The sequence below is a fragment of the Lonchura striata genome, chromosome 1A (genome assembly GCF_050655825.1).
Source record: "Lonchura striata isolate lonStrDom1 chromosome 1A, ASM5065582v1, whole genome shotgun sequence".
In the NCBI taxonomy this organism is placed as follows: Eukaryota; Metazoa; Chordata; class Aves; order Passeriformes; family Estrildidae; genus Lonchura; species Lonchura striata.
In genome coordinates this window covers 70740495-70763358 of record NC_140741.1, presented here as the reverse complement: position 1 = coordinate 70763358, position 22864 = coordinate 70740495, and the positions used below count along the sequence as shown (strand labels likewise).

At 39.2% G+C, this 22864-nt stretch overlaps 1 protein-coding gene across 24 annotated transcripts in view; it reads left to right on the top strand.

Annotated features, from left to right (window-relative positions):
- CELF2 (CUGBP Elav-like family member 2) overlaps positions 1–22864 on the top strand; it is a 547425-nt gene that overhangs the window by 478019 nt on the left and 46542 nt on the right. For all 24 annotated transcript variants that reach the window (XM_021530962.4, XM_021530961.4, XM_031506833.3 and 21 more), the window contains 3 exons: positions 9811–9890; positions 14836–14994; positions 17350–17413. In XM_021530962.4, coding sequence (XP_021386637.1) covers positions 9811–9890; positions 14836–14994; positions 17350–17413 — 303 coding nt within the window. The remainder of the gene's footprint in view (positions 1–9810; positions 9891–14835; positions 14995–17349; positions 17414–22864) is intronic.

Genomic DNA, 22864 nt, shown 5'->3' with positions numbered 1-22864 from the left:
AGAGGTGTCAAGCATCACCATCAAGAGTGGTCAAGTGACCAACCTGAACTTTGAAATTAAATGCTGTACAGATTTCAATAGCCAGTGATCCCTTTTGAGTGCAAAAGTGCCTTTTATGGAAAAGACTTCTGAAAATCTATTGAAAAGAAAGATAAATGTATATTAATGACACAGACTGCATATTAACTCCATGGTTTATGGACCTGAATTTATTGTCAGAGCATGAACCTTCTTAAAACATCAGTACCAGGGGGTTGCTGAGTAGGAAAGGAAACCGATAGTCCCATCTCTCAGTTGAAGATTATGCTGTTGTACCTGCCACAGCCATTTAATGGCACAGGGAGTAAAGTAATTTTAATTGTGGAGCTGTGAAAAACATCACATCTATAGGAAAAATAAATACATAGAAAGTACACAGTTTATGCATTTTATTACATTTTCCAAAGGCTCAGAAAAAGGTAATAGCACCCACTTTGCATATAGATATGGGTATAGATTTAGATTTTATTTCTTTACTTTTGGATCTACTTGTTTCTAGTAGGCATTCGAACCCACAGAATTTTGTGCAACAATTTGTGCGTGGGAGTTTCCAGTTTCTATAAAACACCTATAAATTTCAGCAAAGGAAGTGCAGGTATTCCTAAATATCATGGCACTGCTTGAAAGCACATACTGTACTATTTCTGAACAATAAGGACTTGTTGAAAAGCCACTCTTAAAATAAATAGGGAAGCACAAGAAAATTATCCACTTACATTTATGCTTTGTGATCCCCACATTTTTGGGGCTGGGATGCAGCAGTTCAGGCAAGGAGAGCCTCATGACATTTTGCCTTGGGCAGGATTAGGGCACAGGTCTAAGGTTGGTTCCTGCAGTTCAATAAGGAATGTTTACTGATGGAGTCAAGTGTTGCCATTATCTTTCTAGACCCAACACTGAGACAAAATAAGTATTTCTGATTTTTTACTGATTTCATTGTGTGAGCAGCACAAGGAAGGGATGATGGAAGACACAAGTGGGAAAGGAGCTAATTAGCTGCTGAAATAACAAGATCTGCACATCAGATGTTTTGAGCCCCAAAAAAAATTTAATTGATTTGTCAGCATCATCCAACAAAGAAATGGATCTTTCCTGGGATCCATAAAAATCCCACTGCATACTTGCTTTAATTCAAAAGACTCAGTACAGTAAGAGCATAGAAAAGCTAATTATGAAATCCAACAGAGTGAGGTCGGTGGGGTAGTTTTGTTCTGTTGTGAACAGCAATCTCACAACAATCAGGAGCTGAAATTCCTAAGCCACGTCTCCAATGTATCAGGCAGGGCAGTGTTGTGTGCTGGCCAGCACAGCTGTACAGTTAATGTGCTGTTCTCTCCTGCTGGAGACTGAAGATCTCAGTCCAGGTAGGTCACACACCAGTAACCACAGCAGAGCTGCATCCTCTGTGCCGCTTGGGTTCATTTCGGTCACAATCACGACTGCTATTCCATCATGCCCTCATGCCTCATGCCTTGTTAAACTCGAATTGCTTTCTACACACCCATGTTCACACTTCAAAATGGGTTCAGCTGCACCAACCAGGTTTTCAAGCAGATTTTTATCAGCTTCACAAAACCACCACTCCATGAGAGAAGGCAAAGTGTTGTGAAAATGGTTGGTATTGCAGTTGAAATGAAAAGTGCTGAGGGACATCTGCAGAGGAGGGAGCTTGACTGAAAAAGCACAAGGTGAAAAACTGCTTCAGGAGGGAGAATTTACACTGTTAAATCTTTGTAAAGAGTTCTAAATCTTTAATGAGTTTTAATTCATGTTACCATTTCCAAGATGTTAATTCCCTTTGCCACAAACATAATTTATTTTCTCATCACCCATCCAGATGTGCTTCCCTCCTAGACACAGAGGGGTGAATGAAAAATAGTCACTGTCTGAGGAAAACACTGACCTTGCCATGCCAGAACTTTCAGGAGCTTAGTTCAGTGCTCACAGCAGTGAGATGGAAATGTGGTCCAGTAAACTCTGTTTGGTATCTCTTTTCAATTGCATAATAAGTACACCTCATGTTATCTCAGATGAAAAAAGCTTGAACTGTATCTTCCTTGGTATTTATGCCAGTTTTCAAGCTTTCTTAAAGAGTTCAGGCAAATAATCTGCATTTTCAGCAGATAGTTGCAAGGAATAGCTCCAGGTTACACAGCTCAGTAGAACAATTTTGGTTTAGACTGGGTTTGGGTTTGAGTTTTTTCTACTTAGTAAAGACTAAAAAAGTTTTGGTTGACTTTTATTTTGGCCCATGGCTACACTACATCAGCAGTGTTACCACTGGGAGGGTAAACAGTCAGCTGTCAACTCATAGGCAGGATATAGAGTTGTATTGTACCATATGGGCTCCAGTAGCAAGGAGAAATCCCATCCTGTGGCATCAAGGGAAAATGTAACACTTAGTGATGAGTGTGATATAAGTGCTGAGCTAAAGGGAGAAGGGGAGAGAGATGGAGCTCATTGTAGTTCCTAACCAAGAGGGCAGAACTTGGTTCCTAACCAAAACTGACAGAACTTTAACAAAGTCACAGCCATTGCTGTCACTACTGATAATGGACCATCACCTTTTCTAGTCCAAATTCCTATTGTCAGCTGTTTGAAACTCAGCTCTAAAATGAGACCAAAGTAATGATACAGCACTCCAGTGGCGGAGCAGTATTTTAAAGAAACTGAGATTATTTTTTTTTTGGCTTGAGTCACATTTTCCCCCATTGTTACTCACTCCCGCATCTAAGAAATAACCATTATTTATACCTGTAATTTGCTATATTTCAATCAGCTACAAGAATAGGCAGCAACCATAAGGCATTGCCTTCCAAAAGCTCTGGGATAGCCCCTGTGAAATTAGCTGGCTGGCAGCAAGTAATTCCTAGCTGTGAAAGGTATTAAAAAATAAAAATACCCTGTTGGCTGTAGAGATAAAGAACCCAGGGACCCACAGCCACAGAGGCTGGCTGCCTCTTGGGCAGGGTTCATGGGACTATCTAAAGAAGCTTGCCACTTCCTCTACAGTATTCATTATTCCAAGAGAAGGATTCAGCCTGCCGGGTTGTTTAATCCAGCACTTTTTCTGAAGAGCTAAATATGCTTTACAAAAATTCATGATTGTGATATCATGTGCTAAGCCTCATTATCATGAAAAAGTAGAAGTGAACTGCCTCAGATGATTAAGATTTTAACTTACTTATTGTAAACGGCTTAAGGAAACTTGCAGACCACCTGACTCCCAGCACTATGTAATGTCTACATGACCACAGATTCAAACACAGACAGCCAGGCACTAAGAGCTGGAGTGTGCAAATATAGCCAGAAATCCCCAGGTTTGATTTGTAGCTGTGTAGCTGTGCCACTGATGTGCTGTATTGACCACAGGTGAGTTGGTCGCTCATCATCTCTGTTATCCTGTTGCTTAAAATAAGGGTAGCGATGCTCTCCTGCCTTTTTAAAATGCTTTTTTTAGATCAGTGGATCAATATCTCTGTATCACTCTAGGAATTATTACCATCCGTAATGATGATAAAAAAAATCCTCTTATCCTTATCACAGGAGCACCACATAGCAAATTATTCTGCTGTATTGCTAAGTGCAGATTTATATATCAGATACCAGAAAGAAGTCAACTGGGTTAATAGTATGCACTGAAAAAAAACTGCTAATAACATGTAGAGAGAGTTGGATATACCATGAAAATTGTGAGAAAGCTCAAAATGCATTTTTCTACATCTTCTAGGCTCCTAATTGTATGATTTTTTAACAAAACATCACCAGGCACATGGGACAAGTGAACATTTCTGCAGACATTGATTACAAGGATTGTTTTTTCATTCTCTCTTTGCTTTAAGAGCAGGTTAGAAGCAGAATAGCGTGTTACACCATGGTGAGGCAATTTAATTTCTTGAAAATCCATAAAGAACTTTCAGATTCAAGGGTTTTCTTGATGAATTAGTGAAAGAAAATTAGTATTTGCATCACAATTAATTGCAGGGAAGGATAGGTGAGGGACTTTTATGCTGGGGTTTTCTTTCTTCTGGATATTTACTGCTCCTTTCTGAGCTAAAGTAGCATGAAGTGCCAGGTGTGGGAACACCCTAGATTAGGGGTCACTTTCTGAATTGTGCATCAGTAAGTGATTGGAAGCAAGGACATGGAAGTGCTGTGTTTTCGATAGCTCTTCAGAAGCACCTCAGTGCTTTATGCATTTTGCTGCAATGTGGTAACATTTTCATTTTTTCCAATTATTATGGCACATTTAATTTTGTTTTCCCTTGCTGAAACTCTTTTGCAGCTGGGAGGAAAGCAACACATCCAACTGACCAATGTCTCTGCTGGCCTTTGGCCAGTAACTACATCTCAGATTTCCATTACTGCAGTTTTGCAGCAATCCCTCCCAAGAGGCAATCCTGAAATGAAATAATTTGCAAGAGGCTTTATTCCAACAAGAGGATCATCGAGGCACAATTATAGAATATGGTCTTTGGTACCCATTTAACTCTGGGTTTGTGTAAATTCCACTTACTGAAGTCTGTACTTTGTAGGCTGGGTAATTGAATGTCCAATTAGAAATGCTTTGAGGGAAGCATGAACTTCAGGAAATTTAAAATCTACAACCTGTCATCTGGTCAACAGTCAAATCAGCAGAGCTGAAGAGCTGAGACATGGTAACAGGATGTGCCTCTTGATACCTTTATGTGCCTGATATGCATAAACTGAAGAGCTTCTCTGTGACTTTTTAAAATTATTTTTTAGACTGAACTGTTGCACTTGGTCTCAGACCTGTCGTTGCATGTCTTAGGTAATACTTAACAACCAGATATCACTACGGTAAACAATTTGATGTACAATTTAGTTTGTAGATGAAATGCTTTTTAGCCACCAAGACAGATTTTTGCATGATGTCTTCATTAGAAGGCTGTTTTCCAGGATGCTCCTTTCTTCAGATTGGGCTGTATTAGCACAGGAAAAGAAAAGGAAAAGTCTATTTTGCAATCTCAGCTAGAAACATTTTAACCCAACTACAGCTTAATTTTAATAACACTTCAATTTCCATAGCTTTTTATTCATGCTTTATCTTTTCTTTAAATAGAAGCTTTCATCTCAGAGGATCCCAACTACTCCTTGCAGGAGTATTTGGCAGCTTTTCACTTTTGTTTCTTTACAGAAATTGAAGAAAAAATTGTTTACAGTGTACTGGGAAGCTGTGGTGCAACCATTAGAGCACCAGCTGCGCAGCAGGCACTAACAGAGCACTGCGGTTGCTTGGGTGGCTTTGAAAATCTCTTGGGTCTTCTTTTGTGTCAAAACCATGTTTTTAGACTTCCAAAAATGTCTCTGCATTTTGCATCTCCCTTTGGCTTCACTTTAAAACCTCAGGTAGACCATGGTGTTTTCATGAGGGAGGTTTCTTGTGTAGGTATGAACCTTACCTGAAGCTTCCATACATAAAAATGTTCTACTTGCAGCTCGCAGCAGTTGATGTTGTGTTAGGCTGTGCAAGAACTGCTGACTGTTTCTCAACATTTCTAGAAAAACCTGAAAAACATGAAGCAAGAGCTGAAATGGGGCAGTGCTGAGCTTTTTTAAATATTTCAAATATTCAGTCACTCAAGCAGCAAGCCCTAGGTTTAGGGTGGCCAGGGTCAAGGAGGAGGCCTATCACATTTGACTGCATTTTCAGAATTCTTTTCCAGTTTGTGGTGAGAGAGGGGTAAGGAATAAGCCTGTGAGTTTAGATGTTGTCTCAGCCAACGTGGCAGATGTGATAATGGGCTCCAAAATTTCTCCCATGACAAGGCTGGGTGCCTTACTACAATTCTGCAGAAGGAAATTACTTCCAGCAGTCCTTCCCTAGTCACTCATTTATCTGCTGTAGGGGATGAGAAGGCAGCCTTGGAGAAGCAGCTAAAATTCTTAGATCTTCTTTCTCCCTCCCCTTTTCCTTCTGTCAGTGATTCCTGACATTTTGAAACCAGACTGATAAATAAGTGTGAGGTGTCTTGTAGGCTGGCTGTTTTTACAAAACAATGTATTTTTTTGGTGTATCTAGGTAGTTGGTTGTACAAACTGAAGTTATTTCAAGGCATTAGCTATAGAAATATCCTCCTCTCCATATTTTACCTCCCAGTCAGCTCCACAGCTCCAGTAAGAAGGGAATAATCAGATATTAGTGGGGTAGAACACAAATAGTTTTCTTGTAGCTGTGGGTTGGGAAGACCTTGTTCCGTGGCACGCCAATCAATGCCATGTTTCATAGGATGAGGTAAGAGGCCAAGGAAATCTTTCTTGTTTCCTTGCACCACAAGGCATGAAATCTGATTAGTCCCGTCCTCTTCTAATTGTGATTTATGGTGCTGGAGCTGGCAGTGTGTTCCCAAAAGACCACCTGCACCCATGTGACACAGTCAGTGAGAGAGTGCTGGAAAGGCTTTTCCCAGCCCTTCAGAAACATAAAGAAATGAAATCCAGTGTCCTTGGACACCAACTTCTGATTAAATCCCAGGTACCCAACTAAACCATCCTCCTCCAGTTCATATGTGTCCCATAGAGGAAAATCAAGGTCCAGCCATTGACCATGGCAGTAAATACAAGCATTTCACAACAGCTTTTTCTGAACGCCTAAATTATAAATGCAAAATTATTGAGTTAAATAGACCAAATTCTATGACATAGGCTAAGCTCACATCCAGTGTGGCAGTCTGGTCATGAAGGAAAGGAGTCCATAGTTCACACATAATAAAATATATATGATCCCATATTCCATGCACAATAAAATATATATGCACACATAATCAATAAACAAATGTGTGTGAATGTCCAGGTTTGGTAGCTGAAAAATAACCCTTGGATGAGAATACACATAACAGTGTCTGGAAGAATGGTTAAATTAGCAAATGTTTAACTGGGGCACTTAATGGAAACCTCTTAAAGTCTGGGTTTTCAAATAATTTTAGAATAACATTGTCTACTGAATTTTTGCCATGATATTGAGGTAAATTGGAAATTTACCCCAATAAATGGTAAGGTGGAAATGGCCACTGTCTATCAGTGGGAAATGGCCTGCTGAATGGAGATAACAAGAGGACTTAACCTTGTAGCCTCTGGCTGGCAAACCCTAATTAAAATGCAGCCCCATCCTCTCTGTGGAATGCTGCTTCCAAATGCTCATATTCAAGTTGCATAACCTCATTCATCAGGCATTTCCCTTGCCCAAAGAACAAGTTTATTTCAAATTGGTACAGAGATCTGCTACAAAGGTCTTTTTGCTCCATGACAAAGGCAATGAGACCCATGCAAATGGTTTTGGGCTGAGGAGTGAGGAGGAAGGCTTTGCAGTAGTGCTGGGCACTGAAAGTACCCAACAGCTGAGCCCTGTGGTTAAAAAAAAAGAGAAAGCTCAAGGGAGGGAAGGGGCAGGGTGCTTTATCTTGAGAGGAATGCAGCCTTATTTCTCTGCTGATTCACATTTCTTTTGAGACTTGCTAATTGCAACATCTCTCAGTAAGTTACTTACAGCAAAACTGCTGGGGAGAAATTGTGATAAATGCATAAACTGTGTCTTACTTATTTTTGTTGACATTTTACATGCTTCTCGTGTATTTGAAACCTTCATTCAATAATTGTCACTGTAGTACACACTCCTGGATAGTGAGAACCAAAGAAGTGAATGAAACAGTTTCTTGACCATTATCAACAATATTATTCAAGGCTCTGCATGGGGTTCCTTGCCTGCCCTCCAGTATATCTCTATTTGTTCTCATCCCCCACTGAATTTGCAAGACAAGAAAATAATAATGCTGATAATAGAAATGGTATTAAGAGAGATTACTTTGAGACTGATGGCAAATTTGGGCCTGTTTAATTTTAGTGCACAGCAGCAATATGGAATCTAGGAGAAGTACTGTAGATTATTTACCCTTCTACTTCACATTTTGTCTAGATTGCTGTACAGAAAGCTGGTTTGTTACATCATATTCCAGAAATATGTTGTTGAACAAGACTAATATAGCGTTATGTAGTGTGGCTAAACAGTAGTGAGACATCATCAGTTGTTTTTGTTACCTAAGAAATACAGGAAGTCACAATGCTGTGGTGAAGTTTGGGTAAAAGAACTTTTATTTCTGATTTTATGATGCTCATCTATCAGCCAGAGCTAGCTTAGGTTCTTTTGAATAGAGGGCCTTTACATTAAAAAGAAAAAAAAATACCGCATGATGCAAAAATGCATTGACTTTATTTTCATGATTAGATGTAGTGCTTTTGGGTAATGATCAGGCATTGCTTTATCTTACTGTTGTTTGATTAAAATGTGAATACAGTCTTGACTTGATAATCTTACCAGGTACACACAGAGCTAAAAAGAAAAGGTATTCTATGCCTCAAATTGATTTGCATAAACCAAACAATCTGTTGCTTGCTGGATTGCAAAATGGTTTATTTTGCCCATTGGCCACAGGGGCAACAATATTGTATTTTTGATGCCAGAATATAGCTTTCATGCATTAGCTCTAAAATGACAATATGCTTTAGCCTCTCAGTGCTTAGATCTGCTTCATTTGGAAATCTTTTAAGTAGTAATAATAATAATGTTTTGAGGAAATTGAGTGGAACACTAAATTATTCTCTGAAACCTAAGTTCAAACTGTGCAAGGCTAAGGGAGCTGAAAATCAATGCACTTTTAAAGTCATTAGAGATCACAAGTGAAATAAGTCTGTGTTGCTTTAGCTAAGCTTTTAGTGTGCCATGGTATTATTACAAAATCAGCCTGAATCTGCATTAATTTCACAGTCTTTTTCTTTAAGATGCCCAAGGGTGCATGAAGAATAAAATGTAAATTTCAGGAGGCAATGTTTTTATTAGCCAAAAGGGCAGTGAGACATGCACTGAAGCCCTTGACCTGCACCATGCCCAGTGTAGGTATGGCTGACAATAGTAAAAGGGTGGGAAAATAGCCCAGGCATTAGCCTACTGGCTTTTCATTATGATTTTAAAGGCTGAAGAGGGGAAAAAAAAAAACAACGATTTTTTTTCAGTTATTCACTCACATAGCTTCAGAATTGTTCAAGCTGGCAGTAGCTTTCATGGATCAAAGAATTATACTTGTACCTAGAACTCAGAGAAACAAATACCATAATAATTTTTATTTTTAAAATGTTATTTTCTTAAATGTTGAGAATCCACCTACATTACTGAATTTTGTCTGAGTCTTTTCACAAATAGTCACAGGATACACAGGGGTATTTTTCTCATTCTTATTTGTATGATACTTCTTGGTGCATCACAGTAATTTGTGATGTTATGGACCCCTTTATTAAATTCTCAGTTCAGCTGTCAGTGATGCCGACATTTATTCACTATCCACAGTTTACCTACACAAAAGCCAGAGCAAGCAATTGTTAATGCATGGTCTGAATAGATTTAACTATGCGATCCAAAGGCTACATAAAAGCCTTATTTATTTTAAACCCTGTGGCTAAAGAAAAACAGTAACAAAACAGAACAAACAAACAAAAAAGAAAAACAAAGCAAAACAAAAAATGAAATAAAAACCCTCCTTGTCACCCATCTCCACCTAATTTTTTTTCTTTCATCTATGGTCAGATTAGCAAGTCAGCACTGTCAATAAATAAACTAGAGAAGTTGTTTATTTTTATGTACTACTGAGAACAGTGTCGTCTTGTGGCCGTTCTCGTAGACTGTGTTGGTTTAACAAGCGTCCAACCCTTTTGTCTTGTTGTTTTTTGTCTTTCCTGCTCCCTGTCCCCTTGTTCCCACAGGCTGTGCGTTTGTCACATTTTCTACAAGGGCAATGGCACAGAATGCAATCAAAGCCATGCACCAGTCTCAGACCATGGAGGTACAGTACTGTATCATTTGCCCTTTCTTTGTTTTCTTTGTGCAAATGATTGCGAATGGTGAAGCCATGCTCTCCTGGATCAGATCAGACACATGACAATCACAGATTTAAATTTTTTACCGGCTCACTCTACCTGTCTTTGTGAAGCTTTATTTTTCTCAATCACCTAAAAGAGCACAATAAGTCTGCTGTGTGGTATCCAAACACAGCTCTCAATCCTGTTTTCAGTGGCATTCAGCAGAAAATAAAAATGCTATGAATACCACTCCTCAGTTGTACTCAGAGTATTTCTGATTATTAAATTACCTCTATTTTTAACACACGTTTCCCCGAAGAAAAATCTTCGTTTCTTTTAAATAGCTTTTTAAGTGTTGTGGTTTGCATTGCTCTGAGAAAAAGCTCAAGAGATTTAACATGGCCACACTGAGTTACTAGTGCATGTGTTTTTCTGCAAATAGAATCTCTTTTTAAGTTAATATTATTTCGCCTTCTTCATGTAGCTACTAAAAATGCTAATGATGACAGAGCATATTGGAGTGTGGCACTTCCTGCAGAGCACCATCGTGGCTGGCCCCTCACAAGCAACACTCTTCATTCCCTTCCAAACTGCCTCTATGGCCTTGTATTTTATCATGATGAGCAACTCAAAAGTTTAAACTCGTTCACTCAGTGTGACTTTAGCTGCTGGCTAACGATCTGGTCATTGGAGTGGTTATTGAATGCCACAGCTTCTCTGGCAATCTCAAAGCTTTTTTCAGTCTGTGATTTTTGTCATGGTCTTTCAGAATTTTGCACAAAAAACCGCACAAGTATGAAATCTTTACTTACTCTGGATCTTCTAGCTTATCATTGGAGAGTGCATGTTATACTGTATTATGTATACTGTATCTTCGTGTAGTGATGATTTTTCTCAGAGGTGGCATTGATGTTATGTGCACTTGTTTCTTCTTTTTTTTTTTATTTTTATTTATTTTTCCACCAGGACCTTTCAAATTTTATTTTTTTTTCTCTCAGTGATCTTCCTTTGCAATGCTCTAGTCTCCCAAAGCATGCTGGGTGCTAAACAATCATTATTGCGTCATGTCGTTGAGCTGCTTTGTGTAACGAGCCAAGGGGGGAGACCAGGGGTGGGAGGGTGGACAGAGGACAAAGGAGGAGGAGAAGATAAAATTCAAGCCAGTGCATGAAAATGTCACTAACTGTTTCCTGTATAGTACAAGTAATGATATCAGCATTGCAAAGCTGTTGTCTTTCCAAACATCACATTTGAATTTGGTTGAGCTTCTTTTATAATCAATGTGTTTTCTTTTCAGTGCAATGCATTTTTAGACCCTGGGTATACAGTTTTAGTTGAGAATCTGCCAATGAGATGAGAATAAATGAAATTATCTTTACTAGAAAGCTGCTGTTATACACTCTATGCAGTCTGATAGTATACTGTGAAAAAACTGCCACTTTGAGACTCTGCAATAATACCTGTAGTAATTTGTCTGCCGTGCACTGCTCCATTAATTCAGATCTATATGTTTTACTGGGTTTGATTCCAAGTAAAAAGGAAATATTTATTGGAAATACTGTGTTTTACCTATATTTTCTATGTGTTTTAATGTATTTTTCCATCTAGCAAAATGAATTTTACACAGCTCTACTTCCGAAGACGGTAAAATAAAGACATAACACCTCCCAGACAAATTCTCTCACTGCTCTGTTGTATGCAGCACTCCAAAAGGGGCTGCATTTTGACAGAATACTCTTAATGAGATTAGTTCTGTAGAATGGCTACTCTTGGATCAAAATCCTTCTCTACACCTTTAGACACATCATCAATGAGATCCTCAGATTGGCAAGGCAATTCCAAATATTTTGCCCTTTGAACATCTGGGTCTTTGCATCAACTGAGCTTAGGCTGAGTCCCTTCTTGGAAAGAAGCCATGCACCCTCCCTCTCCATGGAGGGAGAGGGACTCAACATGACAACAGAAAAATATGAAGGCAGCACCAGCTGTTGGGAAGAAAATGGCACTGAATGGCATGGAAATATGAAGCCATTGAATGAGGAAGGGAGATGCACCTTCTGTTTGTGCTGGAAGCTTCCCCTCAAGCTAGGAAATGCACTTCTGTACATAAAACAAGAATCACCCCATAGGCAAAAAAAAAAAAAAGCTTTGCTCACTTTTGCCAATACTCTTCTGGTGAAAAGTTAAATTGGGTTGACTCATGTTACATGTCCAACCTCAGCCTGAAACAGTCATCCTTGGACACTTTGGTTTCATGTCATTTTGCAAATAAAAGTGGGCTTAGAGGAAGATACATAGTACACAATAGCATTGCAACCCAATTACTACAGATTTTTCCCTTTTTAAATTATTTTCAGTTCTTTAGCACACATGATTGACCGAGATGAATTTTCAAAGAGGACTAGGAAAGAACAATGGGGTTGTTAAGTCCAGATGAATATGTCTCATAGAATAATGCATTCTCTTCTTGCTCTTTCCACCTGACTTACTGACCTGGTTAAATCAACTGATTTTTAAAATATAATTGCTGCTCTAAAGTGTTTGCTCTTCTATTTCTTTTCTATGGAGTTTTTATGTTTGTTTGTTTAAGTAATTCAATTGCAGCACCAATAGAAGACACTAATTTGTTATCATGGAGTAAATTTCATACAATAACAACCCTTTTCTCATATAGAGCCACTTGCTAGATATAATCTCAGTCTTAAGAATGTCTGCTTTCTTGAAAATGATGAAGTGATGAAATATAGAGTAGACAGTGAAAAAATGAATTATAGATTCATAAATTGCAGAGATATTGTTTTTATACAATTTACTGACATTTAAGCATTCATAAATATGTCAGCTGTACTGTTGAATGCTGAACTACCAATATAATATTTCTATAATATTTCTATTATAATAACCATATAATATTTCTTTCTTTGATATGCATTTCTATTTTTTTGGAAATATACTTGACTCTCCTGTACTTCCAGGCAGAAAGCAGTAAGTTCCAGTTGTTCTTAGCCCAGTGTTACCAATAATGTTACTTGTATCTTGTATAAGATAGAAACAGCTTGCTTTTTTTTTTATTAGCAAAACCAGAAAAATCTCTCACATCCTCTACCCCCTGGATCCTTTCTCTTTCTTCTTTTTTTTCTAAATGATCTTATTTTTAATATTAGTATAAAAATCACTAGAGAGAGGTAATTGTGTAACAAGCCAACTCCTTCATAATCTTTATTTGATTGCTGGAGTGTTATGGATCTCCTATCTCCCTCACTGAAACACTAAAAGACATTTTTACAATGAAACACACAGGAAAAGAATTGGAGGTGGAATAATAAACCACAAGCAATGATTTTCTAAGATAATTCTAAAGGAACAGTGTTGATGGGGATTTTTTTATAAGAGATTTCTTGTTATTATTATTATTATTTTATTATTATTTTATTTTATTTTATTTTATTTTATTTTATTTTATTTTATTATTTATCCATTTTATCTGATTATTTGGACTATTTTTATCCATTGTCGTGGTATGAGGTTTTTCAGAGAAAAGGTATATGGCTGCTTTTTGTAATTAATTGAGGACAGGAACTTTTCTGAAGATGTTCAGTGTTGTGAGAGCAGCCATGGGAAGAGCAGGTGACTTAGAACCCTGCTCTGCATCCCACACTTTACACTTTGGCTAAAGCACTGCTGTGTTTCTTGGACTTGAGTCACTTATCACTCCTGCCATTGTGTTCACATTGAAGTTAGACAAGAAATTAGTATAACAAAGCATGGCAAGGGAAGTTATTCATTGGATGCTGTGAGGTTGAAAAGCAGTATGAAGTGGATTGACAGTTTCAATGACTCATAAAATGCTTGAATTAATTTGAAGAACTGAATCATTGCAGTATATAGCTTGCTTTCTTGATCTGAAAAAAAAAAAGATTTGAAAGGTTGAAATATAAAACATTTCTAAGCAGGGGAAAAAAACAGAGATAAATCAACAGAGACATCTTTCATAATCACATCTCATTGTCTCAGTGTCTTTGCCCAGGAAGTGCCAATTCGAAGTCCAAGGGAAATTCCAGTTTACCTCAAAAGTCCATTTGGTCTGTGACCTCCAACTTCTTCCCAGGGGTCCCTCAGCCATGGGTGAGGAATAGGCTGCAGACCAGACCTCTAGCTCTTTCTTACAGCTTCCCTATTTCCTAAGGCATCTTACAGCCTTGCCATACCATGTAACAAGAGACTGATAGAAGCAATAGAAGAAATGGTGTCAATCAGGAATGGGCTGCTATCACCAGAACTAGTCCCTTTTGGTCTGCATCCTGCCCTTTGTTCACATCTCAAGGGTGCTTGGTACAAAGCGTGCCCGGGAGCGGACCGCAGGTGGGTGAATGGACTGGGGGTCCTTGGTGTGAACAGGGCCAGTGCCTCACTGATGTCAATGGGTGCTGAGGTAAATCTGCTGCTCCCGGTCTCTTTAGGATGCACACACCAGCTGCACTGAGCCTGATGGCACAGCCAGACCGTGGTGGCAGGGCTGTGTTGGCTGTGTGGTCCCTGGCAGCACGGAGGTTGGACACCTCTCCCTTTGGCGCTGTCTTGAAAACAGACTGCAGACAAAGCATCACATCCATCTCATCATCTGTGAAGCTTAATTAAAGAGGACTGGTACACTTTGCTGTCTCTGGCAGCAATTTGGATAGCTGGAAGGAAAAGAGAGCCTGAGGAAAGGTGCTTTATAAAAAGAGCTGGGGAATCAATAATGTCTCCATAGCCTCTTTTCTTAACAACCTGAAAATCTGAGTCCTTGCAGTCCTACACGTGCCAGTCACAGAGAGGGTGAACGATCTTGTTGTGCCAGTGGCCCTACAGGACATGGCTGAGCTCACGAGGCAAGGATGACCTGGTGTGATTTAACACTTCTGTCTTTCCTGATCTGTCCAACCACAGGGCTGCTCTTCGCCAATCGTGGTGAAGTTTGCTGACACCCAAAAGGACAAGGAGCAGCGGCGTTTGCAGCAGCAGTTGGCTCAGCAGATGCAACAGCTCAATACTGCCACTTGGGGAAACCTCACAGGTCTTGGAGGACTCACACCACAATACCTAGCTGTAAGTTCATTTCAGAGGTGGTGGCTGTATTATGCTCTATTTATTTTAGGACCACGGTAAATCAGTTCTACTAAACTCCCCGCAGGAAATTGCTAAATTGTCCAGGATACAAAGTGTGTCTTCTTCTGGGGGTGTTTATCTGCAAAACAAATAATAGATTCATAGAAAGGCTTGGGTTGGAAAGGACCTTGAAGATCACCATCACCTAGTTCCAGCCCCTCCACTGTAAATAAAATTTACATTAGTTTTATTGGGGGTTTTGAATGCCAGAGTGACGTCCCCCCCCTCAGCTCCCTTTATTATCAGGCTAGCCCAGAGATCCAAGGCTTTGAGGGGAGGAATATCAGGAGATGGCAAAGATTTCCAAAAGAGGCTCTTACCCCGATATATGTTGGTGCATCTCTCTTTATTTTGTGATGTCCATGGGGAGAGTGGGGCAAAAGAGGATGAACAGGAAATGTCAGGGGTCTATATAGACTTTGGACAGGGTGGGCTTCTTTGGCTCTCCACCAACCCCATTGGGGCAGGAAGAAGGGGTCTGGGGTTACCTTGATCAGAGTCACAGGGTCCCAGGGAAGGGGGAACAGAATGCCCATGAGCACAGTGTAACACTAGAAACTGTTTTTTATAGCTGGAATAAAATTTAAGTTCTTCCCTAGGGGAGGACAGAAAGGCAGCTGAACACTGTAGAGGCCATATCCATATGGTGCAGCCTCTAAACTACAATGTTGTGGTTCAAGCATCAAATTTCCACATTTTCATTTGGAAATGGCTTTTGCTTTAATGTACGGTCCTGTCAATGCTAAACATGCATGGTTCATATCCCCTTATACAGAAAGTGAATGTGGCCAGGAAAAGCCATAAATTTAAAATGGCTTTTTCCTTAGTTCATTTGTAAGATGAGAAACAGGTGGTAGCTGCTGTCCCTACTGGAAAATCTGAAATTCACAGCCACATGTCTTTGGTCCCGGATGGCCAAGAGAGGCTCCCCTTCATTACAGCTGTGAGGGAGCCTCTGCCCTTCGTGGCTTTGGAGTTGGGAGATCTGGTTGAGGAGCTTTTGGATAATTTGGGGGTTCCTCATCGTTCCAAGTAAGACAAATATAACCTCACTAAGTACAAGGCCAAGTACAAGGTCCTGATCCTGAATCAGGGCAATCACAAGGAAAAATCATGGATCAAGAGCAGCCCTGGAAAGACCTTGGAATTGTTGGTGGATGAGAAGCTTAACATGACCTGTCAATGTGCACTTCCAGCTCAGAAAGCCAGATATGTCCTGGGCTGCATCCCCAGCACTGTGGGCAGCAGGTCAAGGGAGGGGGTTCTGTCCCTCTGCTCTGCTATGGAGAGAAGGCTGAAAGAGTTGGGGCTGTTCAGCCTGGAGAAGAGAAGCCTCTGGGACTTTTGAGTTTTCCATACCTGAAGGGAGCCTCCAACAAAGCTGGAGAGGGCCTTTTTACAGGGGCATTTAGTGATGGGACAAAGGGCAATGATTTTAAACTGAGAGAGGGCAGGTTTAGATGCGATACTCAGAAGAAATTTTTTCCTGTGAGGGTAGTGAGAGAGTGGCACAGGTTATCCAGAGAAGCCAAAGCCGCCCCAGCCCAGGAAGTGTTCAAGGTCATGATGGATGGGGCTCTGAGCAACCTGATGGGAGGGTGTCCCTGCCTGTGACAGAGTAGCTAGAAGTGGAGGAACTTTGAGGTCCCTTCCAAACCAAACCATTCTATGGAATGGATGTGCCCATATATATGTATTGTGTATGTATAAATACATAATTTGTGTGCATACAATGTTTTGATATAATGATATAAACAGCAATTTACCCGGCAATTAAAAATATATATTAGTACTGAGGTTGGCTAATTAATGTGAGATAGGCTAAACTGCTATATATACAATTACCAGTCTAATGAATATCTGTGTGCTTGATTCATAAAGATAATAAAGAAAAAACTGAATTCACAGAGGTGGGGAAGAATGGACCATGATTGACAGAGATGAGTTATGGTAACTACTAGACTACAGAGGGTTGTAATTAGTCACACTATGTTGGTTTAAATAGATTTAACACCTGGTTGTTAAAAAGAATAAATTGATTAATTGTTTTAAAGCAGCCATGTTATTGAGTTTCCCTTGTGTCTCTGTGTTTCTTAATAGAGATTAGACATTAATATGGATTTACAGCATTGACTCTAGGGATGTTCATTCCAACAGCAGACAGAAGCAAGAGACTGTATAAATGTAAAGGAAAGCAGAAATACTCCAAATGTGAAACGATAGCTCATTTTAGTTTTATCTTCATTTGTTACATTACTGTCAGATAGATTGCTGTGTTGTGTTGTTCATTTGCAGCTCCTGCAGCAAGCAACTTCCTCCAGTAACTTGGGTGCCTTCAGCGGCATTCAGCAAATGGCCGGTGAGTTAAAAACCCTCTCATTTTGCTCCTGCTATGTTTTGTATTCCTAAGCTATTGAATGCTGTGCCTCTAATAATCACATTGTCAGGGGGTGGGGGGTGTGTTGTGTATTAAATGTGGCAGATGTATTGGCAGGGGACAGCTCATGGTTCAGCGTCAATAGAAACACTTTCACCCCTCTTTCAGAACTGAAATTAAACCCAGCGCTCCCAGGTTGTGCAAACAGTTTGTCTTGCATTAGTCACCTGCCATTTGGCCAAAGTAACCAATTGTAAATTGCAGGAGAGCTCTTAGTCCCTGCAGCCGTATCCTGCCCTATGAAAAGTGTCAGGAAAGCAACAGCAGGATTACATTCTAATTTCCAGTGAGATTTCTGTGTCCTGAAAAATCAAATTAATGGCAGCCCTCAAACATTTTAATAATATGTGGTGAGGAAAAATGTTCTGACCTTTTTAATGAAACCCAAGATTACAGGCCTACCTTCAGTATGAATTTTCAGGCTCCTTTTATAATCACAGAAAATTAACTGGGTGCCTTTTTGACTTTGGAACCCTAGCTGGCAAAATTACACAACAGAGATTTTATGTAAAAGTATAATCTTCAGTCTGGAGGAAAAAAAAGAAAAAGAAAAGAGGAAAAACGAATCAAAGTGGGAGCGGATTTGAAAGCCAGCTAGTTGGAGGGTTTCTTAGTAATGAGCTGTGTGCCAGTAGTAACTGATGTGTAGTGATTAGCAAAAGGTCATTCCCACTGTGTGACCTACCATGCTGATATCCTAACTTAACATGATGCTAGAGAAGGCAGCATGTGCAGTAAATCAGAGCACAGATGCACATTATGCCTGCCGTGAGGAACTGTTAAAAAGCTTTCTTTTTTTTTTTCTTGTTACAGGAAAAAAAAAGAAAGAATCACAAAACCCCTAAATTGCTACATTAGTTTATTTTAATCATGAGCCTGCTGAATCAATGAAATACAACATTACGCTTGCTTCATCATCACAAAACAAGGGCTAAAATATTCAGAAGTCTTTATGAGCACAATTTCTCATTCTTTTTTTAATCCTGGTCTTTTGCTGCTTCTGGTTCTGCTTTGAAGGATGCCTGAAATACTTTAACAAGTATATATATACCACACTGTATAGCTATACCCCACAGGTATTCTTTGCTCAATTGTTCTATTATGCCATTATTGCAGTGACATCAGAGAATAATGTGAACCTGCTGTCTGACAATATAAATTGGCCTACAGATGACAATATCTCTGAATTATTCTCTCTTCCTCAGACCTGCTGGCAGTGCTTGCTGGTTCTATTATGTTACTCTTGCAATCTAGCATTTTTTCCATCAAAATAATGTATCTTAATATGATAAACAGAGCAGAGCGCTTCAGCAACAGTTTTATACTTGGGAGTTTTGGAAGTGGTTTTGAGCTCAAAGATTATGTTTTAATGTTTTCATATTAGGTTAGGTCTACAAAATGAAAGAATTGGGACACTGAGGAAAAATAATGTGATATCCATCGCATTATGTGCACCTTAGAAGTTTTTGTTGCCTGTTTCTCACTGTTAGTGTAGATTCAGATTTCAGCTTCAGTTTTCAAGAACTGTGTTGAAACTAAGGATTTTATTCAAGTATTTTCAGGATGGGCTTTCAATCCAGGATGTGATTTATTCTCTGAAAATCATATGGTCTTGAGACGGAGAGAAAGTCATCTTAAGAAATCATAGTGGCACATCATTGTTACTTGAGGGATGTACTTTTTTCAACTGCAAATTAGATTGCTAATGCACTCATCTATGGGATAATTTGATGACTGACTGCCTCTCTTGGAAAAAAATGTATTTTATATCTCATATTCATGTTATCAAAACAGCTTGAAGTTTACTCCTTTCCCCAAAACATGTGAGTCGTAAATCTTTCTGTTCAAGGTAAAATTAGTGGTACAAAATTGTTCTCCAAGCTGCATCTCTACATGAAAGTGCCAAAGACTAAGCACTATTTCATTGTTAGAACTGAGAGTTCATGTCCTCTCCTTGGAAATCAGGCAGTACTATATCATGCAGTGCATCTGGTATTAACAATTTGTGTATTATGTTTCATGAAAGGAATAGAAAGTACTCCTGTGTCTGCAGCAAGAGCTTGCATTACCAGCTGAAGCTATCCGTGAACATTTGTGAAGACCTAGAGTTTTTTAACCTAAGCTGTACAGGTTCATTTCACAAAAAAGAATCTAATATGTAATTCCATATTGCATGTAGTTTGCCTATTAATATAACATTTCAAAGTGAGGAATAAAATCCAGACACAATTGAGTGAGGTTCTAAAGAAGATCTGTCATTGCAGCTTTCAAGTTCTTTGAACTTTGTGTTTGAGGGGTGCAACTTTTATCCTTGAAGTCGATGGGTGTGCTTACCACGTAATTCAGACACTAAAACTTTGATCAAAAGCCACATGAGCCATTGAAATTCCACCCTTACTTCCATGTCAGGGCTCTAACATCTCTTTTGTGCTTAAATCTTGATGAAGTCATGGTTTGCTACTTTAGGACTTCTGATATAGCTCCCCATTGTATAAAATTAGGGTCTGCAAGTGTTTATTCGTGCTGCTAAAGCTTGTGTTGTCTCTGTAGAGAACAGAAGGGGCATAGCACACACCCCACTGCACATGTGAAGAGTTATTTGCTATGCTCAGTATATTATTTCTTAAATCAAAGCAATTTTCTTTGCTAGCAGAGCAAAGACTGCTCTTCAGTGTGCAGTTTTAAATTCCATTCCCCTAACACCATGCCTCAGACTGGTTAAGGTGGTTCTTACATTGCAGAAGCAGTGGTTCTTTGATTTTGGTGAAGAGAGTGGGATTTTTAGGTGTTTGTGATTGATGAGTATTGGAGTTTGCTTGTTTGTTTGTTTGTTTGTAAGCTAGGAATACAGTCCAAAGAAAAATGGGGATTTTTCTCAAGAACTCTCCAACATACAGATATTAAACACTCAGCACAAAGTCTAAAAGTGATCACTGTTCTTGTAGTAGCCAACTGACTGCTATACATTCAGCATTGTGTGAAGTCCAAACAAATCATGAAACTGGTTTAATGAAAATTTGAGATTCTGAAATTTGAGAGACAAAAAGCTGTAGCTTGCCATTTAGCTTTGCAAGCTTTAAGGTTCCATGCCTAATTCTGCAATTTAGTTTTATCTCATTTCTATAGAAAAACAAGGTTTTCATGAAATCATTCTACTTCATGAATCAAGCCAAAGAAAACAATGTAATATTTTGAGACTGGTAATAAAATTGGGAGAGCTGGCAGTAGTGCCTTTGGTATTACAGTAATCCCCTGGTCTTGATTACAGGCACTAATTCTACCTTGCCAAAGTCTGCTTCATGTCCTGTATCAAAGATGCAAGGACATGCATCCTTATGAGTACATTTCATAGTGAGCACTTCCTCACTTTTCCTCCCCTTCTCTGAAATCTTCTAATCCTAATGCTAATTTAAAGGCAGTGTTTCCTCTCATGTGTTTCCTCCCCAGCCTCAGTGTCTAGTCTGCACTTTATCTTTGGGGAAGGCTAATAATGCAGATGAATTACATTATGTGATTTGATTGTCTTACTTTAAAAGACAATGTAAGCTACATTAAACACTAGCAACCTTTCAAGCAAGCAAAAATTCCTCCTTCAAATACATACAAATTGCATGAGAAACTTAGTTCTAAGTTGGAGATTGATGTTGCTTGAATGTTTGAATTGAATTTGGCTGGCACTGGAGCAGGTCCTAAAATCTGCAGTTATTTAAGCCAACCTGCCTGTTTAAGAGACTAGGAATTACAATACAGATAGTGTAAAAGGAAGTTTACTATTGCTAGGATGATTGTAGAAATTATTTCAATGTTTTCAATATTTAAACAATATACAGTCTAGGAAGGTTTTCTATAATCCATTAATGTCAAATGTTTTGGCAGGAATAAATATTGTTTCATACAGCAATATTTTTGTATGTGTGACCATTCGAGACAAAAAAAAATGTACAGTACTCATAAAAATACAAAGAGCTTATCTTAATTTCATTGACTAGACAGTGTATTTTGCTTTCTGAAGTTATAGAGGAGGAGAAAACATGGATTTTTTTTTTTTTCTTTCCAAATCCTAAGTCCTTTGCAGCTGGGAATTTTTATATTTTTCCAATGTATATATTTTTTCCAGTGCTGTCCAAGTTCTCTCACAGTCTGGTTACATTTTGGGTTGAACTTCTGGCCCTTTCTGAGCCCTGCTCTATACTTTCCACTCTTCTTCTACTACCCAAGCCAGATTTCCTCCTGTTGCAGAGTCTGTAGGAGCAGATGGGTGAGAGAAAGTCTGAGAGGTTCTGCTTTCTGAATATTTTCCTCTAATTGTTGGATTGGCTCAGTGGATCAGGAGGGACCAGTTGGAAGCCAGGACCATCTGCACAAAAGCTCTATACTTTTGCATTGGCCAAAGGATCCTTTATATCCTCTGACTCTTGGATGGCTTCATTCCAGCAAAGCCATACAGAAGGAGGATTTCTCCTGCTATGACCTCTTTAGGGATATCATATTAAAAGTAAAGGTCACTGAGAAACTGTTTCCAGCTCAAGGGAGATAGCTGTTTCTTAAAGATAAGTACCAGTTTTGAAAATGTTGACCTCGGGGACCAAAAACATTCAGCTTTTGTAACACTAATTCCATTAAAAGTCCTAGTTATTTTAACGCATAAAATTAGCTTTTTTTAAACTCTTCTTCTTTTAACTAATAAATTAAACAGCTCTGTTTAGCATTTTTGGAGAGACAGAGTTTGCAGCAAGTGAGCCTGTTCACAATCCACACATTGCTCCTTCTCAGAGGAAAAGGAGAGGCACCTTGAGAGGGAAAAGCAGTGCTCAGCAGTTAGGAGATGTGCTTATTCAGGTGGTAAAAGTGCATGATGTGCAAGTTTGGCCAAGCCTGGGCACAATATCTGTAGCTCTGTGTGGGCTTTCTATAACCAGCAAATGGGGGATGAGGGTGCTTTTTATTGCCTTGGCCCCTCTGTGGATGGAATTCATCCAACTGAGTCTCAGTAGTTTGGAAAGTAGGCATCCCATCTTCCTGCAGAGTGAGTGAAGAGGGAATTCACTCCCAGGCAATGATTCATCCTACCAAGGCTGGGATTAATCTATTTTACAGATATTAGGAAAATACTACATATATTAGGAAGAAATTCTTCACTGTGAGGGAAGGCACAGGTTGCCCAGAGAGCTATGAATGCTCCATCCCTGGAAGTGTTCAAGGCCAGGTGGGACAGGGCTTGGAGCAACCTAGTCTAGTGAAAGATGTCCCTTGAAAGGTGGGCTTTGGGCTTGGAGCAACCTGGACTAATGGAAAGTGGCCCTGCCCTAGCAGGGAGGTTGGAACTATATGGTCTTTATGGTCTCTTCCAACCCAAATGTTCTATGAGTCAAT